At 37.2% G+C, this 19,725-nt stretch overlaps 1 protein-coding gene across 6 annotated transcripts in view; it reads left to right on the forward strand.

Moving 5' to 3' along the window:
• The window catches only part of LOC134543362 (protein lap4), a 237,352-nt gene that overhangs the window by 139,071 nt on the left and 78,556 nt on the right, over window positions 1-19,725 (forward strand). For 3 of the 6 annotated variants that reach the window (XM_063388350.1, XM_063388353.1, XM_063388351.1), the window contains exons 15-22: window positions 1,275-1,424; window positions 4,826-4,910; window positions 10,948-11,129; window positions 11,834-11,980; window positions 12,906-13,088; window positions 14,688-14,861; window positions 17,190-17,270; window positions 17,990-18,787. In XM_063388350.1, the coding sequence (XP_063244420.1) occupies window positions 1,275-1,424; window positions 4,826-4,910; window positions 10,948-11,129; window positions 11,834-11,980; window positions 12,906-13,088; window positions 14,688-14,861; window positions 17,190-17,270; window positions 17,990-18,787 (1,800 nt within the window). The remainder of the gene's footprint in view (window positions 1-1,274; window positions 1,425-4,825; window positions 4,911-10,947; window positions 11,130-11,833; window positions 11,981-12,905; window positions 13,089-14,687; window positions 14,862-17,189; window positions 17,271-17,989; window positions 18,788-19,725) is intronic. The other 3 variants (XM_063388354.1, XM_063388355.1, XM_063388352.1) reach the window with 3 other exon arrangements.

The following is a 19,725-nucleotide window of genomic DNA, read 5'->3' on the forward strand; positions in this document are numbered from 1 at the left end:
GTAATGTGAAAAAATAAATAATCTTCAACAACCACAAAACACTAAGAAATCATTGTTTGTCCATTAAGAAAAGTTAACGCCATAGTTTCAATGCTTTATAAATCAATAGACACAATTAATCTAACATCATGTATCACAGTAGCAGCTTACTTGCTGTTTGTATCTGAAAAAGCAGACACGATTCAAAAACAAAATTTAAAAAAAAATGTAAATAATGGTTTCAGGTTTCAGATAGAATTATTTAATTACTGTTTGAGTAAACAGCATTAAAAAATTCACTTGTTTAATAAATTGATTGGATTTCATAATATTTTGCTGTTCACAAACATTTTCTGGATCAATATGTAGAGTAGTAGGTTCTGAAAAAAAAGGCCAAAAACTGAAATGATGAAAAGTATGTTGGTTAGGTTAGATAAAGGCATGTTAGCAGCATAAAAATACAATTTTTTTTCTTTCAAAATTTAATTATTTTAACTAACATTTTTCTTATAATTATTATTGAATACTTAATGTAACCAACCTTTCGCTTTAGTATTATTTGTCTAAATTCCCAAAAGCCTCAACAACACACATTTACTATTTCTTTCCTATCAATTTGTTACATTTTGTGAAGAAAATAAAAATATTTAGTGGAATTCTAATTCTCATTCTTACTATTCAAATTCAATATTCGTATTCGAGAATAATTTGGTATTAATAATTCATATTGATAACCCTCAAATCAATTTCCAGTTTTAATTTTTTTTTGTGAGTTGTGTACATTATTTTTGGTGTCTTGCAGAAAAAAAAAATTATAAAAATTACAAAGAGAAACCCTTATTTTAAAAAATTTCTTTGGGGAAAAATTTTTCTCACTGTTTTCTTAATTATTGACTTCATTGAGGCTGCAGTGCATAAGAATGTTAATCACTAAATTTACATGAGAGGTCTTCAGTTAATTTTCATTTGTTTCAAAGTGCACATATTTGTGACATCTAAATATAAAAATTTTAAGGTTTTGATTTGAATGTTTTCAACAGTAATAAAATTGTCAAACATCTTTCATGAAGAAAATTTTTGTGCTAGTGTACATTTTGTCAGTGTTTATCAAACACAAAAGGGGTGTTCAAGTGTAGTGTATTTTCTAACGTTACTTTTTTTTGTATTTACTATTGTTTTCTCAGGGGAATTAGTGTTTTATTTTTAGTATTGTGTAGTTCTGTATATGTATTACAGATTTAAGACTTAATAATATAAACGAGGGGAAGTGTTGTCTATTTGGGATGATTGTGCAGGAAGGTGAGAAGCATGTCTTGTTCGAAGTGTCGGAGGAGAACTCGTCTCGGCCCAACAGGTTGCATCGACGCGACACGCCCCACCATCTAAAGAACAAGCGCATTAATGCCCAGCTTGACCAGAGCAAAGTTGCATCCATCATAGCTCAAGTAGGCTTTTCTTACAACACTTTGATTTTCTTAATACTGCAGTAAAGGTCTTATTCCAACGTCCTGTTCACCTCGTTCTTTGATTCACCACTTTCTGTTATCCTGCACCAATTGAGCACCTCGTGTTTAGGTTTTCTTTTGGTGGAGTCAAGACTGTTGACCTTGGCTGACAGGTCATGTCGCTCTGCAGCCGGTGTCTTTAGTGTATTCAGATTTTATTGGTATTGTCAGCTTTCAGTTCAATTCAGTTCAGGTTAGTTCAGTGTTTCCTGTCCCTAGCCAGTTGCATTTCACATTTTCATATTTGGTATTCTCGTTAAAACCGTATTGACATCCAATTAAACTACAAAATCACTCATTCAGTATGCCCATGATCCCAAATATGTCGGATTAAAGACCTTTTACTGTGTTTAGATTATGTGGAATTGGACAGTTTTTTCAAGTAGTAGCAAAGATTTTGTTTGCAGATAGGAATAACAGTGAAACCTCATTATAAAGTACCTCACTATAAATGATTTCACACTTTGAAGTATAAAGAGGAGTGAAAAGAGCAGAAGAAGCACTACTTGTTAGACAAGACTAGCCCCGACCTGGTTGATAAGCTGGAAGAATTCCCTGCCTTACATTTCTCCATGCTTCTCCTTTTCGGATTTGTAAGTTTATCTTTAACAGCTCCCCGTTTAAAATGTTAACGAACACATTGTTCATTGTACACTTATACTGTTTCATAAAAGTTATCGTAGGTGTTTGTGGTTAAGAAAAACTCCTGCGCTGTAATAACAAAAGCATTCATTAAAACATACTGTACATTATTGTGCGAGAAACCCCTGAATTTCTGAAAGCCATCGGTAATTGGAAAATAAAAAGAGCTTATTTGAAAAACTGCTTTTCGTGCGTACTAACTGTGTCACGTATGCCGATTCTGAGCGCTGTTTACTGGCGAACCTTCCCAGCGGATCGGAGAAATGCGACGTGTTAAGTTAGCTATGGGTTGTCGGCGATTAGTCGTAGGAGGAAGTGGCTACTCAATTCATTTTTCTTCTCTAATGTTGAACACATGGGAGTTGCTATGCGTCACGTGCTGAAAATTTTGGAATTCAGAGGGAAAGGTGAGTATAGTTCATTCAAGATTAAATAGATATTTTCGGCCCTGCTAAATTTTTCCATTGAAGAAATTTCGAAATTTGTGATTTTCCAGCAGAAATACTGTTGGGTGACTAATGAACAAAGTGTACCTAGTTCATGTTTTTTTAAAAATTTAATCTCTGATGGGTTAATAATTTACACATTATTTATTAATGGTAAATGTTGCATGGGCCTTAAAAATATTAATTTTACTGGGAAGGAACTATGTTACACTGTGTGGTGTTATGGCACGCATTGGTGGGAAGAACGAATATTGACAATTTATCATGCGGAAGGTTTTACAAGGGTAGGGAAGTCGGAATTTTAGGAGGGGAGAGACAAGATAGCTTATATCTCTGGAAGGGATAAGCTTTAGCCTTGAAGAATGTTAACAAGAGGAGGTAGGGGTAAGCCGTACGGCATCATGATGCTAGCGCCGCTGGTACCAGCCTAGCCGGACGAACTTGCATGCCTACTTACGTTGCGGAAGCTACTGCTGCCGCATTTTCAAATGGAATGTCCCATTTTTTTTTGTTCTTGTAGGATCAAAATTTAGAGTATTAAAGCTCATACAAAAATATACTGTGTGTTTAAAAATAAATTTCAGTTTATAAGCTTTCATGATTATGAACTTTCAGGCTTTTGTGATTTTTAATTGTTTTCTGATTATTTATATTTTGGAGTCAAAATTTTCAATTTTTCGATGGTTCCTGAGAAAGTATTTGTGAAATCGCTGCTTCGTTAAATCTAGGGTTCATAAAATCGGGGTCCTAGTACTTGTTTTCAGGTTTCAGGAATATGTTTGTCGCTTAGTAACAGTTCAGTATAAAGTCCTTTCATTATTAAGTACCAAAAATGTGTTTTTTTTTTAGGTATGTTGTAATGAGATTTCACTGTATTTGACCCTTAAGGTAGTGTATTCTTATTGAATGAATGTAAGGGGAACGAGCTGATTAGGAATGTGTAATCTGGTACTTGTGGCAAAACTGCCATTGTTTTAGTTCTTGTGTTTGTTATTTGAAGTGTAATTGCTAATGTTTACAATTAATTTTTTTTTTAAGCAATTGTTTCAAGAAATCACAATCTTCAATCAAGAAATTTCAAAATATACGTGTTAAAATGTTTTTCATTTGTGGTGATTCCATTACCACAAATATTTGTCGCTTAGAAAAAGCCTCGTATCAAACTTTCCAATAATTGTTATGGACTTAAGAAATTATTATAAATTATGAATTACCTCTTAAGTTACCATGAAAACCACACATTGGAGGTCCTCTGAGGCCCTGGTGTAACCTGTACAGTGATTGTCTCGTGAATTTTATTTTTTAATGGTAAGGCCCTTATGCATCAGCATCATTGCACAATTTTATGTAAAAAAAAAATAAAAACCGGGACGGAATTTGCTTTAGCTGTGTGGAATCGCATAGGCTGTTGTCCCAAACTCTTTGTACATGACATACCTGGGCGGCCTAATGGCGATAACTTCAGCACAGTTAGAATTCTTGGTACCGATATTAACCTGTGCATTTTTTTGCAGTATTATTTAATTTTCTTGAAGAGTATTATAAAATTTAACTAAATTGTTGGTAAAATTTAACTTCAGAAAATAATTACTTGTACCGTAATTTTAGAGTAGAGCTAAAATTAATACAGAACAATCTGAAGTTTTTAATTTTCTTTCCTTAACCCAATATTATTAGCAAATTGAAAATAAAAAAAGAGACTTAAGATATTTTATTTTAATAAATTTAGTTGAGGTATGATTTGGATGTAGGTATATTGAAGTTTGATTAAGTTTCATAAGGAATAAAGTTGATAGAGACTCACGTGAGAAGTATGAATGTAGTCCCTTATGTTCAGGCACAGCTCAGAACTGCGCAAGTTGACTGGCTCTAGATTGTAGGCGAGAGTGAAAGTGGCCTTGGCAGCCAGCCAGGTAAACATGGCAGGCACGCACACACACACCCACCCATCTGACATCATCCCGAAGGTCACCAGTCACGGCCCACTTTTCCTCGCTTGTTTCACTTCCATACCTACCGTGGAGCTCCGTGTGTTTATGTGATGTTCCGTGATAACTTGGAGTGGAAATGTTTTCCAAAAAGGTTGTAGTATTTAAGTGCCTCATGTTATTGTTTTGGTTGTTACGTGGTGTGTGTGTTTGTATGTGTGTACGTACACGGCTAGCTTATCTACTGTGGATGGCTTGTCTTATCTGGGGCAGTTGATGGGTGCTCAAGTGTGGAACTCTATCTCCGTATCTGTTGTTGTTTCAGGCTATCAGCAAGAAGCAAGAGGATGAAGTTGATAAGGGAGGCTTCTATCCCACCCCACCTGAGAGTCTCAGTGGACATAGCCAAGGTTCGTTACCTGAAGTTACACCTCAGCCTGCATCACTAACGTATAACACTATAGTGTGTGTGTTTTGTTTCCTGCATCTAACTACCAGGAGATGTGTTTTGAAATGTTCAGGTGTAGTCTTGCATGCGGCATGTCTGTATCTGATGTGAAGAATCATTCCACGAGTGTTATGATGTAATGGGACTTGGTTTTTAGTTATTACAATGCTGTGAAGTGAGTGTTGTGCACATCGTAATGTTTGCAAGGTAAGCTGCAACATGTTTTTAAGTTCTTTGTTACCGTGTGGAAACTGCAGGAAATGAATGATTCTGTAGCCGAGTTGGAACATACTTAAAAGTATCTTGAATCTGTGTCGTCTTCATCAGTACCATGAAGAAGTTTTTCCGGAACCTGGACCGCAGGTCTAACAGGAGGCGCAAGGAGGATGTCAAGAAAGCTCCAGCTGTACCGCAAAATGAGCAGAAGCCTGTGCAGGAAGCTGCTGTGGTGATGGAAAAATCTATTGCGCGCAAGGAAAGCTCTCCTTCGACAGACGGCAGCGTTGGAAGCACCGGGGCCGTCTCATCCATAACTGGCAAAGCAGACGTTTCTTCATCCCCAGAGAAGAGCCCGGTCTCCTCGGAGGGCAAGAGAAAGGCAGTGAAAGAGAAGTCTTCCTTGAAGCCAAAATCCCAACGAGATCGAAACAGCAGCTACAGGGCATCACGTGAGGAGTTGACGAGGCAGACCGGAGCTGACCAGAGTGATTCCTACGATTCGGACGAGACTAATTTTTATAAGGAATCGAGAGCAAACAGAGTTAGACATGGTCGAAATATGAGTGTTGCTAGCGAAGCAAGCTCGGTGGATGTGCAGTACCACACCCGTCCGGAGGGAGGGGTCGAAGTACTTTCCGCACACCAAACGTACGAGAACTACGGCAGCCAAGTTTTGGTCGGTCACGCAGGAAGTGAATGGGATCGCAGTACTGCCCAGAGGCTGCACAAGAACCATAATACAATGTCCGAAAGGAATCTGGCAGTTCACAGGCTTGATGGGCAGCAGCCACGTGTTCATGAAAGTCGCCGTGCTGCCCACGTGAATGCATTCGCGCACGCTCGGTCTGAGAGGCACCTGGATCAGTATCCGGCCCAGCATCGATACATGCAGGCAGGGGATCAGTTACAGGGAATTCTAACAAAACCTAGGGATGGGACTGCATCAAGGATGGGCACCTCGAAGAGAGTTCGTATTTGGCATCATGGTGAGTTTTACATTCTGGCTTGGTTTCTTTGATGTCCATTATATATTACAATTTATTACCAAATGCATGTAGGAAATTGTAAATAGCAAATAAATGTGTGATTAATTAAATAGTTAGACATAATAATTAGTATAAAAAGAAACATAACTTGAAAACTAAAGAAAATCTTCAGAGTATAATTACATCTGGGTGTAGGTAATTCACTGTTGCAAGTTATGTATTTAGAAAAAAAATTAGAAATGTGATTCCTGTGCAAGTCTTCTTCTTACACAGTACAAAATTCTACATTCTTGTTAATTTTTGAACTAAATTCATCATGGTTATGTACAACCAAGATTTGGCCATTCAGTGTCTTCGAACAAATGAAGTTTTATTCGTTTGTCCAGAATAGCCACTGGATGTGATTTGCCGTCACTGGTGAAATACCAGTCCCACAAACTTTCCAACACTGGGGAAGTATGGTTTTCATTAATATATTTTGTGATAAAATGTTAAAAATGTATTTTTACAGGCACAATTTTTACTTCTTTCACAATTAAAATATATACTACTAGTCGGGGTACTTATCACAAAGCATTCTAATGCTATTAGCTCCATATTTATCTGTATCACTATTAAAACATTTGATACTTGTCACCATAAAGTGGTAAGAAAAAAAATACTTTTTTATATTTGTCTGTTTAGTTAAATTTAAAGTACACAAGTAATAATGCAAATTATATGTTTATTAAAGCTTCAAACTTAAGCATTAGGCTATTCGTTAAATGCTTTTACTACTGCGGCCTGTGTCACCGCACATTATCTTCATAAATTAATTTTAATAATTATTCCCTAAAGAACTTTCTTTTTTGATGCAATAGAAATTTTATTTGTTTTCATGATCATGGAACAATATGTTTACTCCAGTTTGTATGTTTCTTATTACCAGAAAGTTATTGTTTTGTTTTTAAAGCTTAGGCAATTGCATGGCTGCTTCCTCTGGATTTACAAATCCATTTCATCTCCTTAGTGGTAGTCTTCATAAAATTTAAATGACTCACTATGCTATTCTTTGTGTATGTAGTTTGTTCTCAGTTAAATTTTATCCCCTTAAGTAGATTTGACTAATTAAATTTTTATTCATAAAGCTATTCCAACCCAATTTTCACTGACTTAAGTTCGTAATGTTGGAAAATGGCATAGAAAAGTTTGTAGTTTTAAGTGTTCATAATTCATACTAGAAATATTGACTTGAGCTTGATTCAATTGTGAGAAATGATTTTGATGATAAAACCACACTACACCTCCTTTTCACACCTTTAGATGTGGGAGTTATAAAAGTGTTGAAATTGAGTTGGTAATTTTATGGCCTATTATCTTTCCTCCCAATTGATTTGTTTAAAGAGAATTTTTTTTAAATTGTGAAACCAACACAAAGGTTTTTTTTTTACCTCGTAGCTTTTGAACTACTCAAAATTGAAGTTCACATTACTCTCTATGAATGTAATTAAAGCTCAGTTTTATATCTTAACCATTATGACATTTGATACAATGAATTTTTCTTTATGAAACCTAACATTATAAAACATTATTTTTTTTTATTATTCATACCTGATATCTTAAATTTGGTAGTAAGAAACAGCTGCACTAAACTTTGAATACAAACAAATATTTGTTATTTTGAAGCATAAATTTTTTAAAATTAAATCAAATACAAATAATAATTTATTTGTTTTAATATTTGGAATTTCTGATATTGACACAGGCTTGCCCTTAGGGGTGGATTTTTTTTTTTTTTTTTTGTAATTATACATGGCCTATGTGTTATTACAGTTTATAGTTAAATTTGTGCTTTTCAAATTTGTCCAAATTGGTTTTGTTTTAAAGACATGATTGAGTTACAAAAATCCAAACATATTAGTAGGAAGATGTTTTGTATTGCTAACGCTTGGAAAAACATTTGTTGTATTAATTTTGTTTTATAATATTGTAAATTATTTCTTATTTTCTACATGTATTTGGAACACTAATTTTCTGTGCATAATGAGTGACCCAATCCAGCTTAAAATAATTCAAGGTTGGGTTAGTGTTGCTGTACCTACCTCACCCGTGAGAACTGGGTAGTGCATGTTTCCTCAAGACGTGGGAGGCTATTTGCTGGCTCTCTGGAGCTCCTATGGCGCGAGGTGGTAATACACCAGACTAGCATCCCAAAGATTCAGAGTTCAAATCCCGTTGTGGTCATCCTTATAAATTTTGTCGAGTGCCTGTGTATAGTGTGTATACATTTTTTTTTCCCTGCTTATGACAGAATATAAAATGGCAAGAATGGTAAATTATTTTTGAAGTCATTAAACTAAGTATTCATTTAAAAGATTTGTATTAAAACTGAAAATTAGTTCTAAAGAGGGAATTGTAAAAGCATACTTACGTTTTGAAGTGAATAATTGGAATCAATGCTTCCCTAGAAGTTTATATTTTTAAGAAGCATATAACCAAGTAATGTAAAAATAAACCATATGACATAACTCTTACTTTTTGTAATTACTAATACATTTCTTAAAATATGTTTTATAAAATCAAACCTGCCTTAGTTTCAACCCCTTATCGGTATAATCCCAGAAAAGGTTAAACAGTTGAATTAGTTCTAGTTTATTCATTAACCATGGCCAATATCTTAACTATTGCTTGAATAGCATTGGAGATATCATTTTTTTTTATAAAATTTATTGTGTGTATGAATGATGGCTTTAGGAAATTCAGTAAAATTGTCTCTAATGGTGCAGAAAAAATTTGACACAGTAAATAACTAGTGTTGGGCCGATTGCTAAAATATACCGATTCCGATTCCATTTTCGATTCTTAAATTAAAGAGTCAATTCCTCAAATCCGATTCCGATTCCTTAATTTTTATCTGACAGTGTTCAACAGAGTAATATACTCAGAAAAAAAAAGGTTGTTTATGATTTTAAAAATGTAATTGTGTTGTGTTTCATTTTCTGTGCAGAAATTAACATTATATACAGCTTATATAATGTTAAAAAGTATATTCATTACCATAAAGTTATGCTACCTCTAATTTCTAGCACAATTTGGCCTTTTAACCTTGCATATAGTTAGACGAAACACGTGTTCAAACACTGCCAATAATCAAAAATGTCATATGACATAAATTGTAAATAATGTTACAACTTAACAAACTTTAGATACCTTACATTAATTAAAAAAAAAAAAAAAGAGGTTTGTACGGTTAGGTTAAGAATTTTATTTTCAAGCACAACTAAATAATGATCCAAATAAAATGACAATATAACCTCGTTTATACATATTTCAAGGGACCAGGGCGAAAAAAAATTTAAAAGAGGGAAATGTAAAAATAAAATTTTATTATCTCATTATGATGGAAATGACAAGAAACAAATATGCAATACACTAAAATAAAATGTCAGAGATGCTTACGTTTTAATATATTACCTAGAACATAATTATCTAACTTGGTGAAAAGAATAAATCCATCCAGTCTTGCAGTTCTTCACAACCGTAAAGAGAAAATAAATTTTCTGTTCTTGAGTAAGAGAGTTCTGTGCATGTTTTAGCATCTCAAAATTTCCACAGTTTATGGTGAGATTTTCTTACACAAAATATTTAAACTCTTCAAATAATCGCGTGTTAACATTTAATTCATTTCAGAAATTTATCGGATACAATTCTGTTAAACTAACACTACTACTTTCAAACGATTGTTTATGTTTGGTAATAAAAATTTACGAACGTTTCAGCAGCAATGTTTGGAAATTCAGATTAGCCAACTGCCTTTCCAAAATATATCTAACGTAAAACGAGCATCGCTGAACACACACAAGAACGCCGATTTACAGCAATTTGGTTATGTTGCTTTTAAACTTATTTTAATATGGTCGCAGTAATCCACTGTGAATTTGGGTAAAATCTCGTTCAAAAATTATTTCCTTTAATTCTTTAAAGTTTAAAGTGCAGAGATGTGAAACATCTTAATTTTCACGTTCACGTCACCAAAGATTTGGTTCATGGCCGTATGGTTTACCATGGCAGGTAGCACAAACAAAAAAAAAATTAGGTTGTTTACAATGGCAAATGTAGCTGCCATGATCAAATAGTTAACGTTTACATTATTTTACTTGCCGTTTACATTTACATAATTTTCTTTTAACATTTATGGTTTTGTCTAATTATTTTTGAAGGTTTACTATTAAATGCAGTGCTGCTGCAACGTAATTTCCGAAAAATGCTTTTGCTTAAAGCGGGAAAGTTGATACTGCATTTGTTCTGTAGGAAAATGGCGGTGCAAGTAAATAAATACGTTAATCACCGTAATTCGTAAATCAGTAACTTAAAAAAAGATTGTATTATGTAGTTTAAAAATTATATTTGCATTCATTTTAATATTTTCTTACGTTGCGTAGGAGATGTATTTTGCAAACTTAAAAACAATGCAGGAATCGGTCATGGTCGATTCCAAAACCATTGTATTCTGAATCCCACGATTATACTGGAATCGGTGGAACCGACCGATTCCGGAATCGGAATCGACCCATCACTATAAATAACTAATTTTAGTGATGTTAAAAATTCTATATTCCTGTCTTGATATTAACAACAAAATAAGAAATTTATAAAATAAATTGGAAATCATAAAAATCTAGTTTATAATTAAATTTTTTCTTACAACATTCCACCCCTCACCCCCACAAATTTATCAGTGGGAAACTTAATAACAGAGTTCTGCTGTACAAACAAACCACTCGTGATGGATGTATCGGCATGTGTTGGTTGCAGACCAGGAGACCAACATCGAGGTGAGGGAGGAGCAGTACGAGATCGTGATCGAGAGGACGTCGGCCGGCCTGGGACTGTCGATAGCCGGCGGCCGTGGCTCCACGCCATTCAAAGGAAATGACGAGGGCATCTTCGTTTCCAAGGTGACGGAAGGTGGACCGGCCGACCTCGCGGGACTCAGGGTGAGTGCTCGGCTCCTGGAGTACAAATCATTTTTTTTTCTTTCCTTTTTCCCGAAATCACATTTTATTTGAATCATAGTTAGGCAGTTTTAATAAATAGGAAAAAGGATTAAGTTTTTGTAATTAAAGCGAATATTTTGTATTGCATTTCTTAAAAATAGATTCTATATTCTCATTTTGGAAAGATTTTTTTTTATTTTATTTATTTTTTATTCATTTGTAATTTGTCACATGCCCACCAACAGTCGTAGACTTTTGTGGTGGGCACCACATGCAATAACAGGAACACAGTTATCACTACCGGTGTATGGACTCCCACTTCTGTCGGTACCATAGGAGGAAAACATCTACAGATGGCCAGCAAACGAGAGCAAGAGTACCACACACTAGCAGTGATAATAACAAAACAGGCAAAACACTAACAAAGGTTAAAGAACCATAACACACAATACATAAAACATATAAGTAAAATCATATCATTAAGTGTTAAGAGAACAATTTAAGGAAAAAATAATATAGATATGACAGGCATAAATCAGAATTTATAATTAAACACTGTTCTTCGTAACAATGTAAAATTAGCGAAATAACTAAAAATTGAAAATGGCTGGTGAGGCGGGACTTAAACAGAGTTTAATAACCGCCACAGAAATAGAGACAGTTCATGATTAAGAGCTGCAATTATTTGTGTGTGTGTGTGACAGGTCGGTGACAAGGTGCTGTCTGTGAATGACGACCTGCTGGTGGACGTGGACCACTACGATGCCGTCGAGGTGCTGCGCTCCGCCGGCAGCCGCCTGGTGTTCGTGATCACTCGCGAGGTGACCAGGATGGTGCCTGTTCCACCCAAGGTACAGCGGCCTCGCCGCGCGCCGTAACACTGTTACTGTTCTCGGTGGGAAAACCAGCGACTTGCGCAAGTGGTACGGTCAGCACTCTTTAACATGGTTTTCTGTGGTTCGGCACGTTCTGTAGTCCGGCGCTGGTTGAGCCACTAATTTTTTTTGGGTGTAATCCAGGCATTTTTTTGACCTTGACCACCCGGTGTTTATCATAATTTTTAATAGCCTTAAAAACCGCGTATTACAACCTCTTTTATATACCATTGTACACTGTTTTTTTTTTTTTGTATTCCTTTTAAAAAATGTATTGATGTTTGATAATCTTGCAGAATCGATAATCCCGCTTTGCCGTGGTCCCGAATGTACTAGGTTAATGAGCCTTTACTGTACTGTGTGAATTTAGATGCATGATTTTGTGGACAACTGCCTCACACCGAAAGTTTTTCCTCGTCTAGCTATAACATTTTCCACTGCCATCTATTTAATTTTTGCTTATGTTCAAACAAATTAGCTTGTGTTAACCTGCTGAGCTTTAAGCTTATCATGATGCAAATTTTAAATCCAGATTTTTAAACACACTAAAAACATAATTCATTTTGCGTGGGAATTAATAGAGTGCCTTCCTTTAACTGTAGTTCTTCTTAATGTTGTTATTTAATTAAATAGCATTTCTTTATATTTTTAGGTTGTATGGATAGCATTTGGAGCTTTTGGTTGCTAGTGTTCGATGATATGTAAATGGTGTCGCTCAGCTTGAATTGTTTGATGAAAGCAGCAGATTGGCTAGGAAGTTGATACAGATTTACTGAAGTTCACTGATAATCAGCGTAAATACAAATGTACTGTCTCGTTCCTTCACCCTGTGTGTGGCGAGTGACTGACGCGAGAGGCGGGGAGTGCGTGTAAGTGTGCCGCGCCCTTGTTCTTGCCCCAGCTAGCCGATCCGCCCGCGCCCCAGTCCCCCGCCTCCACGCCCACGTTCCGCGCGGCGGTCGGGGACTCTGCCTGCTCCAGCCTCGGCCCGAGCCGGGCCCCCAGCGCGGCGTCCCACGCGTCCGTCACCACGTCGGGCTTCGAGAGCACCGGCCGGGCGGACAGCGGGGAGCCGCCCGGCAAGGTGCGTGCGCTCGCGCGGTTCGGCGGGGTCACAGTACCCTGTTCTATCGCATAGTCATCACACCCATACTTTAGGGCATCGAAATTTGGATAAAAAAAAAACACTCGCGTAAATGTCGCATGATGTTTTTGGTCCCGCTATTAGATTCCGAGCGCTTTGGCAGGGGCGTAGCCCGGGGGGGGGGGGGGGGGGGGTTTAGGGGTTCAAACACCCCCCCCCCCCCCTTTCCCCTTAGCATCAAATCTTTAATTTCTTATTCATCACTCAAACAAATTTCATATTAAAATTAATAAAATTTTTACCATTACAATATTTAAATTTAAGAACCGAAAACTGCTAAAATAGCACTATTTTACACCTTATAATCCATATTTTCCCGGGGGAGGACCCCCGGACCCCACGCTTTAGTACGGGGGGGGGGGGGGGGGGGCGCATGCTTCTTAACACCCCCCATACACAAATCCTGGCTACATCACTGGCTTTGTGTAGGTATCTTTTCCGTATAAAACAATGTGTTTTAAAGTAGAAATCTAATATTTATTCGAACATTACCGCGTACTTATTTAATTAACGGAAATACGACGTCTGACGTGTAAATTTTCTTTTAAAGACTTTTTAAACGTTATAACCTTTATCTGTTTGTCTGCGTCGCTGTGTAGCCAGCGCTAGTTGTCATCTTTCACGTTTGGTTATGTTGCTTCCCGTACAGAGCGTGCACACGTAGTTGAATATTGGTATCTCGCCGATTCATGCAACGCGCGCTCTCTGTCAAGTGCCGAGTTTACTACATTTGATAGCCCGCTCTCTTTCGTGGTGTGTTCTACGACGATAGTTATACATAGTGAGTCGTAAGTATTGCCAAGATTATATGGTGTTATAAAAAAGGCAAGTTTCATTATTAAATAGTATATTTAGTCTGTATTGTCATTAAAAGTTAAAACACAAAGTAGATATCAAGAACAATTATATTGATAAACTGCTTCAACAATTTATGGTAAGACATTTCAATCATGTCCATTAAACAATACTAGGTACTATATATATATATTGATGGGAGTAAGTTAAATAGTAATGTTTCTCTACATGCTTTTATTGATGACTGTATAGTGACAGCTAGAGACTGCTTGATTAGATTTTTTTCTTAATTTCCTGAATGTTTTCAATTCATTTTGTAAGATGGCATTGTGATACAGTAGTTTTTCATTTTATCAAATTGTTAAGTTTGGTATAAATATAATATGATATTGTAAAATTTGTTGTTTGAAATAGGTTAGCAACATTTAAATTGCTGTAGAATCATCATGAATTATCAATTTAAAATGAACTTAACAATCTTGGAAACAAATTAGTGCAATGAAAAACCATTTTTCTGTTTGTTAAAATTGTTATTCTTGTAAGAAATTTTTGTAAGGCCTCAAGAGCCTTGTATTACGCATTTTTCTAAATTTCTCCACCATATAATGCTATGGTTACTGCTCCTCATATTTACCGTATGCACGACAAGAAGACTGCGCGCCAGTCCGCAACCTTGCACTTGGAGGGAAGCAGGGCGTCGCTTACGCAGACACCCCCTTTATGTAGTTTTGATTGGCTTGCCAGCCAGCGGCGGCGGCGGCTCCTGCCAAGAAGGTTCCTGAGCCGATACAGCCAGTGCCGGCTGATGCAGACGTGCGGAAGCAGTTGGTGCACACAACGCTCATCAGGGACCAGAACGGCCTGGGGTTCAGCATTGCCGGAGGAAAGGGCTCGCCCCCGTTCAAGGATAACTCCGACGTAAGTCACCAGCCGTCTTGTCTCGCATGGACCCAGTCTTTTACGAATAGGATGTATAAGTAGAGCCAAGATTCAACAGTTTTATATTTTGCCCATATTTTTCGTTGTAAAAAATTCAAGTTTTAGTTATTATCATTTTTAATATTAACTCTGCATGCATGTCACTAACATTGTATACAAATATATGATTCTAATTTAATTGTGACAAAAAAAAAATTTTAATCCAAAAAAGAAACTGTATTACTGGAGATACAAATCTACATAACTTTAATGGCAGTTGGGGGGTAGTTGGGGGGGGGGGGGGGGGTATTTGAGAAGAAGGGAAGGGGGGAAAAAACCCACCACCACCACCACATTATAATTGTTTAAATTTGTAAATAAAAACCTATAATAACTAATTTATTTGATTTTCAATTGTGAGGACAATATTAGTTCATTCGGGTGAAGTGGTCAAGGAAAACCACAAAATTTCAATTAAAACTTTGAAAAGATAGGTTGAACGTGGGAAAGTCAGAAAAAAATCACATCACAGTTCCAGTTGAATCATTTAATTTAGAAAGAATAAAATTCTTTAACTGTAGAAACAATACTCTTACTCTTTGGTGCTAAATGAAACAAATATTACACTTTTAGTAGTGTAAAACAATAATATTTTTTAAAAACATATGAAAATTTGGAATTTTGGTTGGAAATTTTATTGAATTTATCTTTTATAACTTTTGTTGAAATAGATAGAAAGCTAGAAACTATTTTGAACAGGTGTGACATTTTTATTTTCTAGGGGATTTCTTTTGTCATCTGTAGCTACTTAGTGTTAAATTAGTTTAGCTTGAAATATTCTTATTAATGTTCTGGCTTGTGAGAACTGTTGGACTCCCAGAAGCAAGCTACGTAGATTAATTTGTTGTTGAGAATATCATTGGCCTGTTCCTAAGGTGTTCTAACATGCAACCAGGCCTGTGTGAATCTTTGACTTAGCGAAACAATCAAAGCTGTTTTTAATAGGTATTAGATTTGACTTTGCAAGAAAATTTTCTAATCATTGTAAGTGAAGCTTCGTTTGTGATGAGAAGATTTGTGTCTGATGTGAAGATTGTCATTTGTTGCGAAGTTTTAAAACTTTGGAAGCCTAAGATTCGCTCAAAAAAATTTTCTTTTTATTTTGAATTTGTTGGACTAGAATAAAAAGTTGGTTACTTAAAAAAAATCAAAAGGTGGCAATCCATTTGCTTTTAGGAGTGCTCAATTTTAATGTTATGTTTTTATTTATGTATAAATTTTATTAAATAGGGCTTGATTGGGTAATTACATTAAACAGTTTTTTTTTACTTCCGTCCTTTATTTTATAAAATAAAGAGTAATACAGCTTCGCCGAGAATAATATTCGCAATGCGTTTCGACTTCGTGAATATTTTAAATATTTAACTTGATATTTGCTTCACAAAAAAAAAAAAATATTTCCCACAGGCCTACTTGGCAGTGTTTCTGCCCGGCCATCTTGGCTGCTGGCTTGCGTGAGTTTGGCGAGGTAGGATGAGATGATGTCTCACAGGATGCACGCAGCCCGTCGAAGCGTGAAGGACACTTGCCTGGTGGCTGGGTTTGTTGCTTCCTGTCGGCCTGTTTGCCAGTGTCAGTTGTGCTGCTGGGCTGTTCAGGGCTTCACAGTCGCTTATCTGGGTCTTTGTTTTTTTTTTTTTTTTTTCCCCACCACATTATTTTTTTGTATTCTTGTATGCTGTTAAATTTTCACATTGGTAGGTACTATTTGAAACAAGTTACTTGTTCTTTTTTTAAATGCAGTTAGCTCAAAAACTGAAAAATGTAATTTCACTGTATACTCTATATCCAAAAAGTAGGTCATATTAGTCTTAGAATTTATTTTACAAGTTTTAATATGATTCATGTGTCCAGATGCTAGTTTTTCATTGATGGATGTCATTATTCATTAGTCATTAGATATTATTATTCCATTAAAGCATGGTTCTACAAACTACGGCCCGCGGGCCATAGCTTTACAGTATGTTGGTGTGATGAGATAGGTAGGTCTTGGCTCTTGGGACTTAGTGGAGGGTCAGTGTGGTCCTTTGGTTTAAAAATTTTTGGAGACTCCTGTGTTACAGGGTAACATGTACCATTAAAAATTGTGTTCCATGTAACTGTCCCACAAATATTTTGCTTGTTAGAAATTGTAGGTTGATTCCACTACTTTGCACTGTCTTTTTAAAGCTCCACTATCTACTTTACTTATTATTATTAATTATTTTGTTGTGAAATATCTTGTGAATTATTATTTTAATGTTTTAATGAAAATGTGTTTTTTGTTAGGCAATTTACATATCGAGGATAACCGAGGGAGGAGTTGCGGAGAAGGATGGCAAGCTGCAAGTCGGTGACCGGGTTGTTTCTGTAAGTACAACACTTGCTTCTTATTCAGAGTCAAGGTTTGGGATGCTGTAACTTGTCTCTCTGCTTTGTGGTTGCTGTATACGGGTGCTTCTGTAGCTTTTGTGTATGCGTATGGCACTTGCCTGACGTCTCACTTCGGCTCACTGGCTTGGTATGAACGGTCGTGAATTGGGTACTGCATTAGATATTTTATCCCTTTATCCTCGTGCACTTTGCTGTAGGGTCTCAGTCACTTGGTTCTTCTGTAGAATGATCTTCTGTGTTTAAATATTTTTTTTTTTGTAGTCACACTATTATTTGCAATTTCCCTTTAGGGGTCCCAATTAGAAGAACATATAAAATTATTTCTTTTATTACTGTAACAGGTGTTTCTAAACATTGAAAAATGTTTAAACTTTGTGCAGTAAACTTGCTTGTCCCAAATTTAAAAAATAAAAAAGATAAGCTCTTTATGCTGTGAATTTCTGCATGCTTCACAGTTATTCTCTGAATCACATTTTAATATATATTTTTTTTTGTTTACATACTGACACACTAGCATGAATTCAGTGTTATCAAGTGTGACAGAATGTTTGCTAAGTTTTTGAGGAACATATCATTAGCGGTTAAAAGTTAAAAGTAATGTTGGTGACAGAGGTTTGGCACATGCAGATAAATGTGTAGATAGATGCAGTGGCCGTGCACCGCAGTGAGACTCAGAGCTATGTGTCTGCCTGCAGATTAACGGCGTGGACATGGAGGGAGCCCGCCACGACCAAGCAGTGTCCATGCTGACGGGTCTGGAGCGGTTTGTTCGTCTGGTGGTGGAGCGCGAGGTGGCGGGACCCAGCCCTTCCCCCTCGCCTTCCAACAAATCCTCTTCCCCCCGTGTCTTTGGTGCTCTGAGGCCTTACACCGGCCTCTACGCGGCCAACAGTTACATGGCAAACCGGCCCGGTTACGGTGGCTACCGCCGCTCCATCACCGAAACCTCGGCGGCGTCGGGAAGCCACGGCAAGTTGCCGGGCCCGAGGAACGAACCGGCGCCACATTCGCCCACCTCGACGACCACTTCGTCCACCTCCGCCACCTCGACTTCCTCGACCACGGACGTCAAGTCCGACAGTGCCCCGGCCTCCATGGCCAACCACGTGAGCCCCTCCTCGAAGGTGCAGGTGGCAGATGCCCCTCGGCCCGCACCGCGGAGGCTAGGCAGCCAATCGCAGCCCGCCCCGGAGGCCCCCGCGGAGCCCAAGGCACCGCCCAAGGAGACGCTCCAGGTACACCCGAAGCCCGTCACGAACGAGGAGTTCCAAGCCATGATCCCCGCTCGCTTCCTGAACCCGGAACCACCCCCTGCGGGGCCAACGGTCACTGTGACCATTAAGAACCCGGACCATGCGTCGCATGGCATCATGCTCCCTCCTTCGCCCACGGGCCTGGGTAAAGTGACAGAGACGGTCACCAAGAGCACGTTCACCGAGACTGTCGTGACGCGAATCACGGACAACCAGCTGGTGCGGCCGATCATCATCGAGGTTGGTTTTAAGTTTGCTGTATGCCCTGGCAGTAGCTCTTGTAGTGCTAGATCCGTATGTGGTTGGGAATGTTGCTTGTGCATGCTGCTAGTGCCACTTCTGCGTAATATGTTGTATGTAGTTGGTTTTTTATTTCTTTCTTTTTTCAGAGCATATAATGAGTTTTTTGGCTGTGAGTTGTACAGTAGTGAATTGAGCTTGTCATTGTTCAGGAAAGTATTCTGGATTGCATTGTGTTAGGTAGATTTCGAAGAAAGATTACCCATTGCAGTCGTTACCCTGGTGCGACTTCCGGAAATTTTTTATGTTGTATTTTATTTTTATCATGGTTTATGGACCCCAAAACCATTGTCAACGTGGAATTTTTTTTTTGTGTGTGTTAATATACACACACACACACACACACACATTTTTACGTGCATATTAACATCTATATGTTTGCACAAATTACTTCCAGATTAGGGATGGGGCGACCGAATCCAATATCCGCCGAATCCACCGAATCCTAGGGATTCGAAGGTTCGGCGGGTCTGATATAGGATTCGTCAAAGGATTCGGTTTTTACTATTTACGGGGAAAAAATACAGTAAAACTCGCTTACAAGGTCCCGCATGGTAGGTTTTTCCGTATAAAGCGTTTAAATTGCCCGAGGTCTTGTCATTACGCCATTAAATGTGTGATATAATGTCCGTTAAAATTTTTTCTGAAACTTCTTGTCTCAAATAATGGCACACGTAAATATGAAGAAAAGACAAATGAACAACAACATACGAAGAAATATGGATGATATACCATAACTACAGTACAAACCCAATAGTTATTTTAAGATAATTACCATAAAAAGAACCAAAGATTCTTTGTAGAATACCATAATTACTACAGAAGCATGATAGCTACCATATTTGCACTATAGTTACCGTAACAACTGAGATGTATAT

This window comes from Bacillus rossius, assembly GCF_032445375.1.
Source record: "Bacillus rossius redtenbacheri isolate Brsri chromosome 9 unlocalized genomic scaffold, Brsri_v3 Brsri_v3_scf9_2, whole genome shotgun sequence".
Classification (NCBI taxonomy): Eukaryota; Metazoa; Arthropoda; class Insecta; order Phasmatodea; family Bacillidae; genus Bacillus; species Bacillus rossius.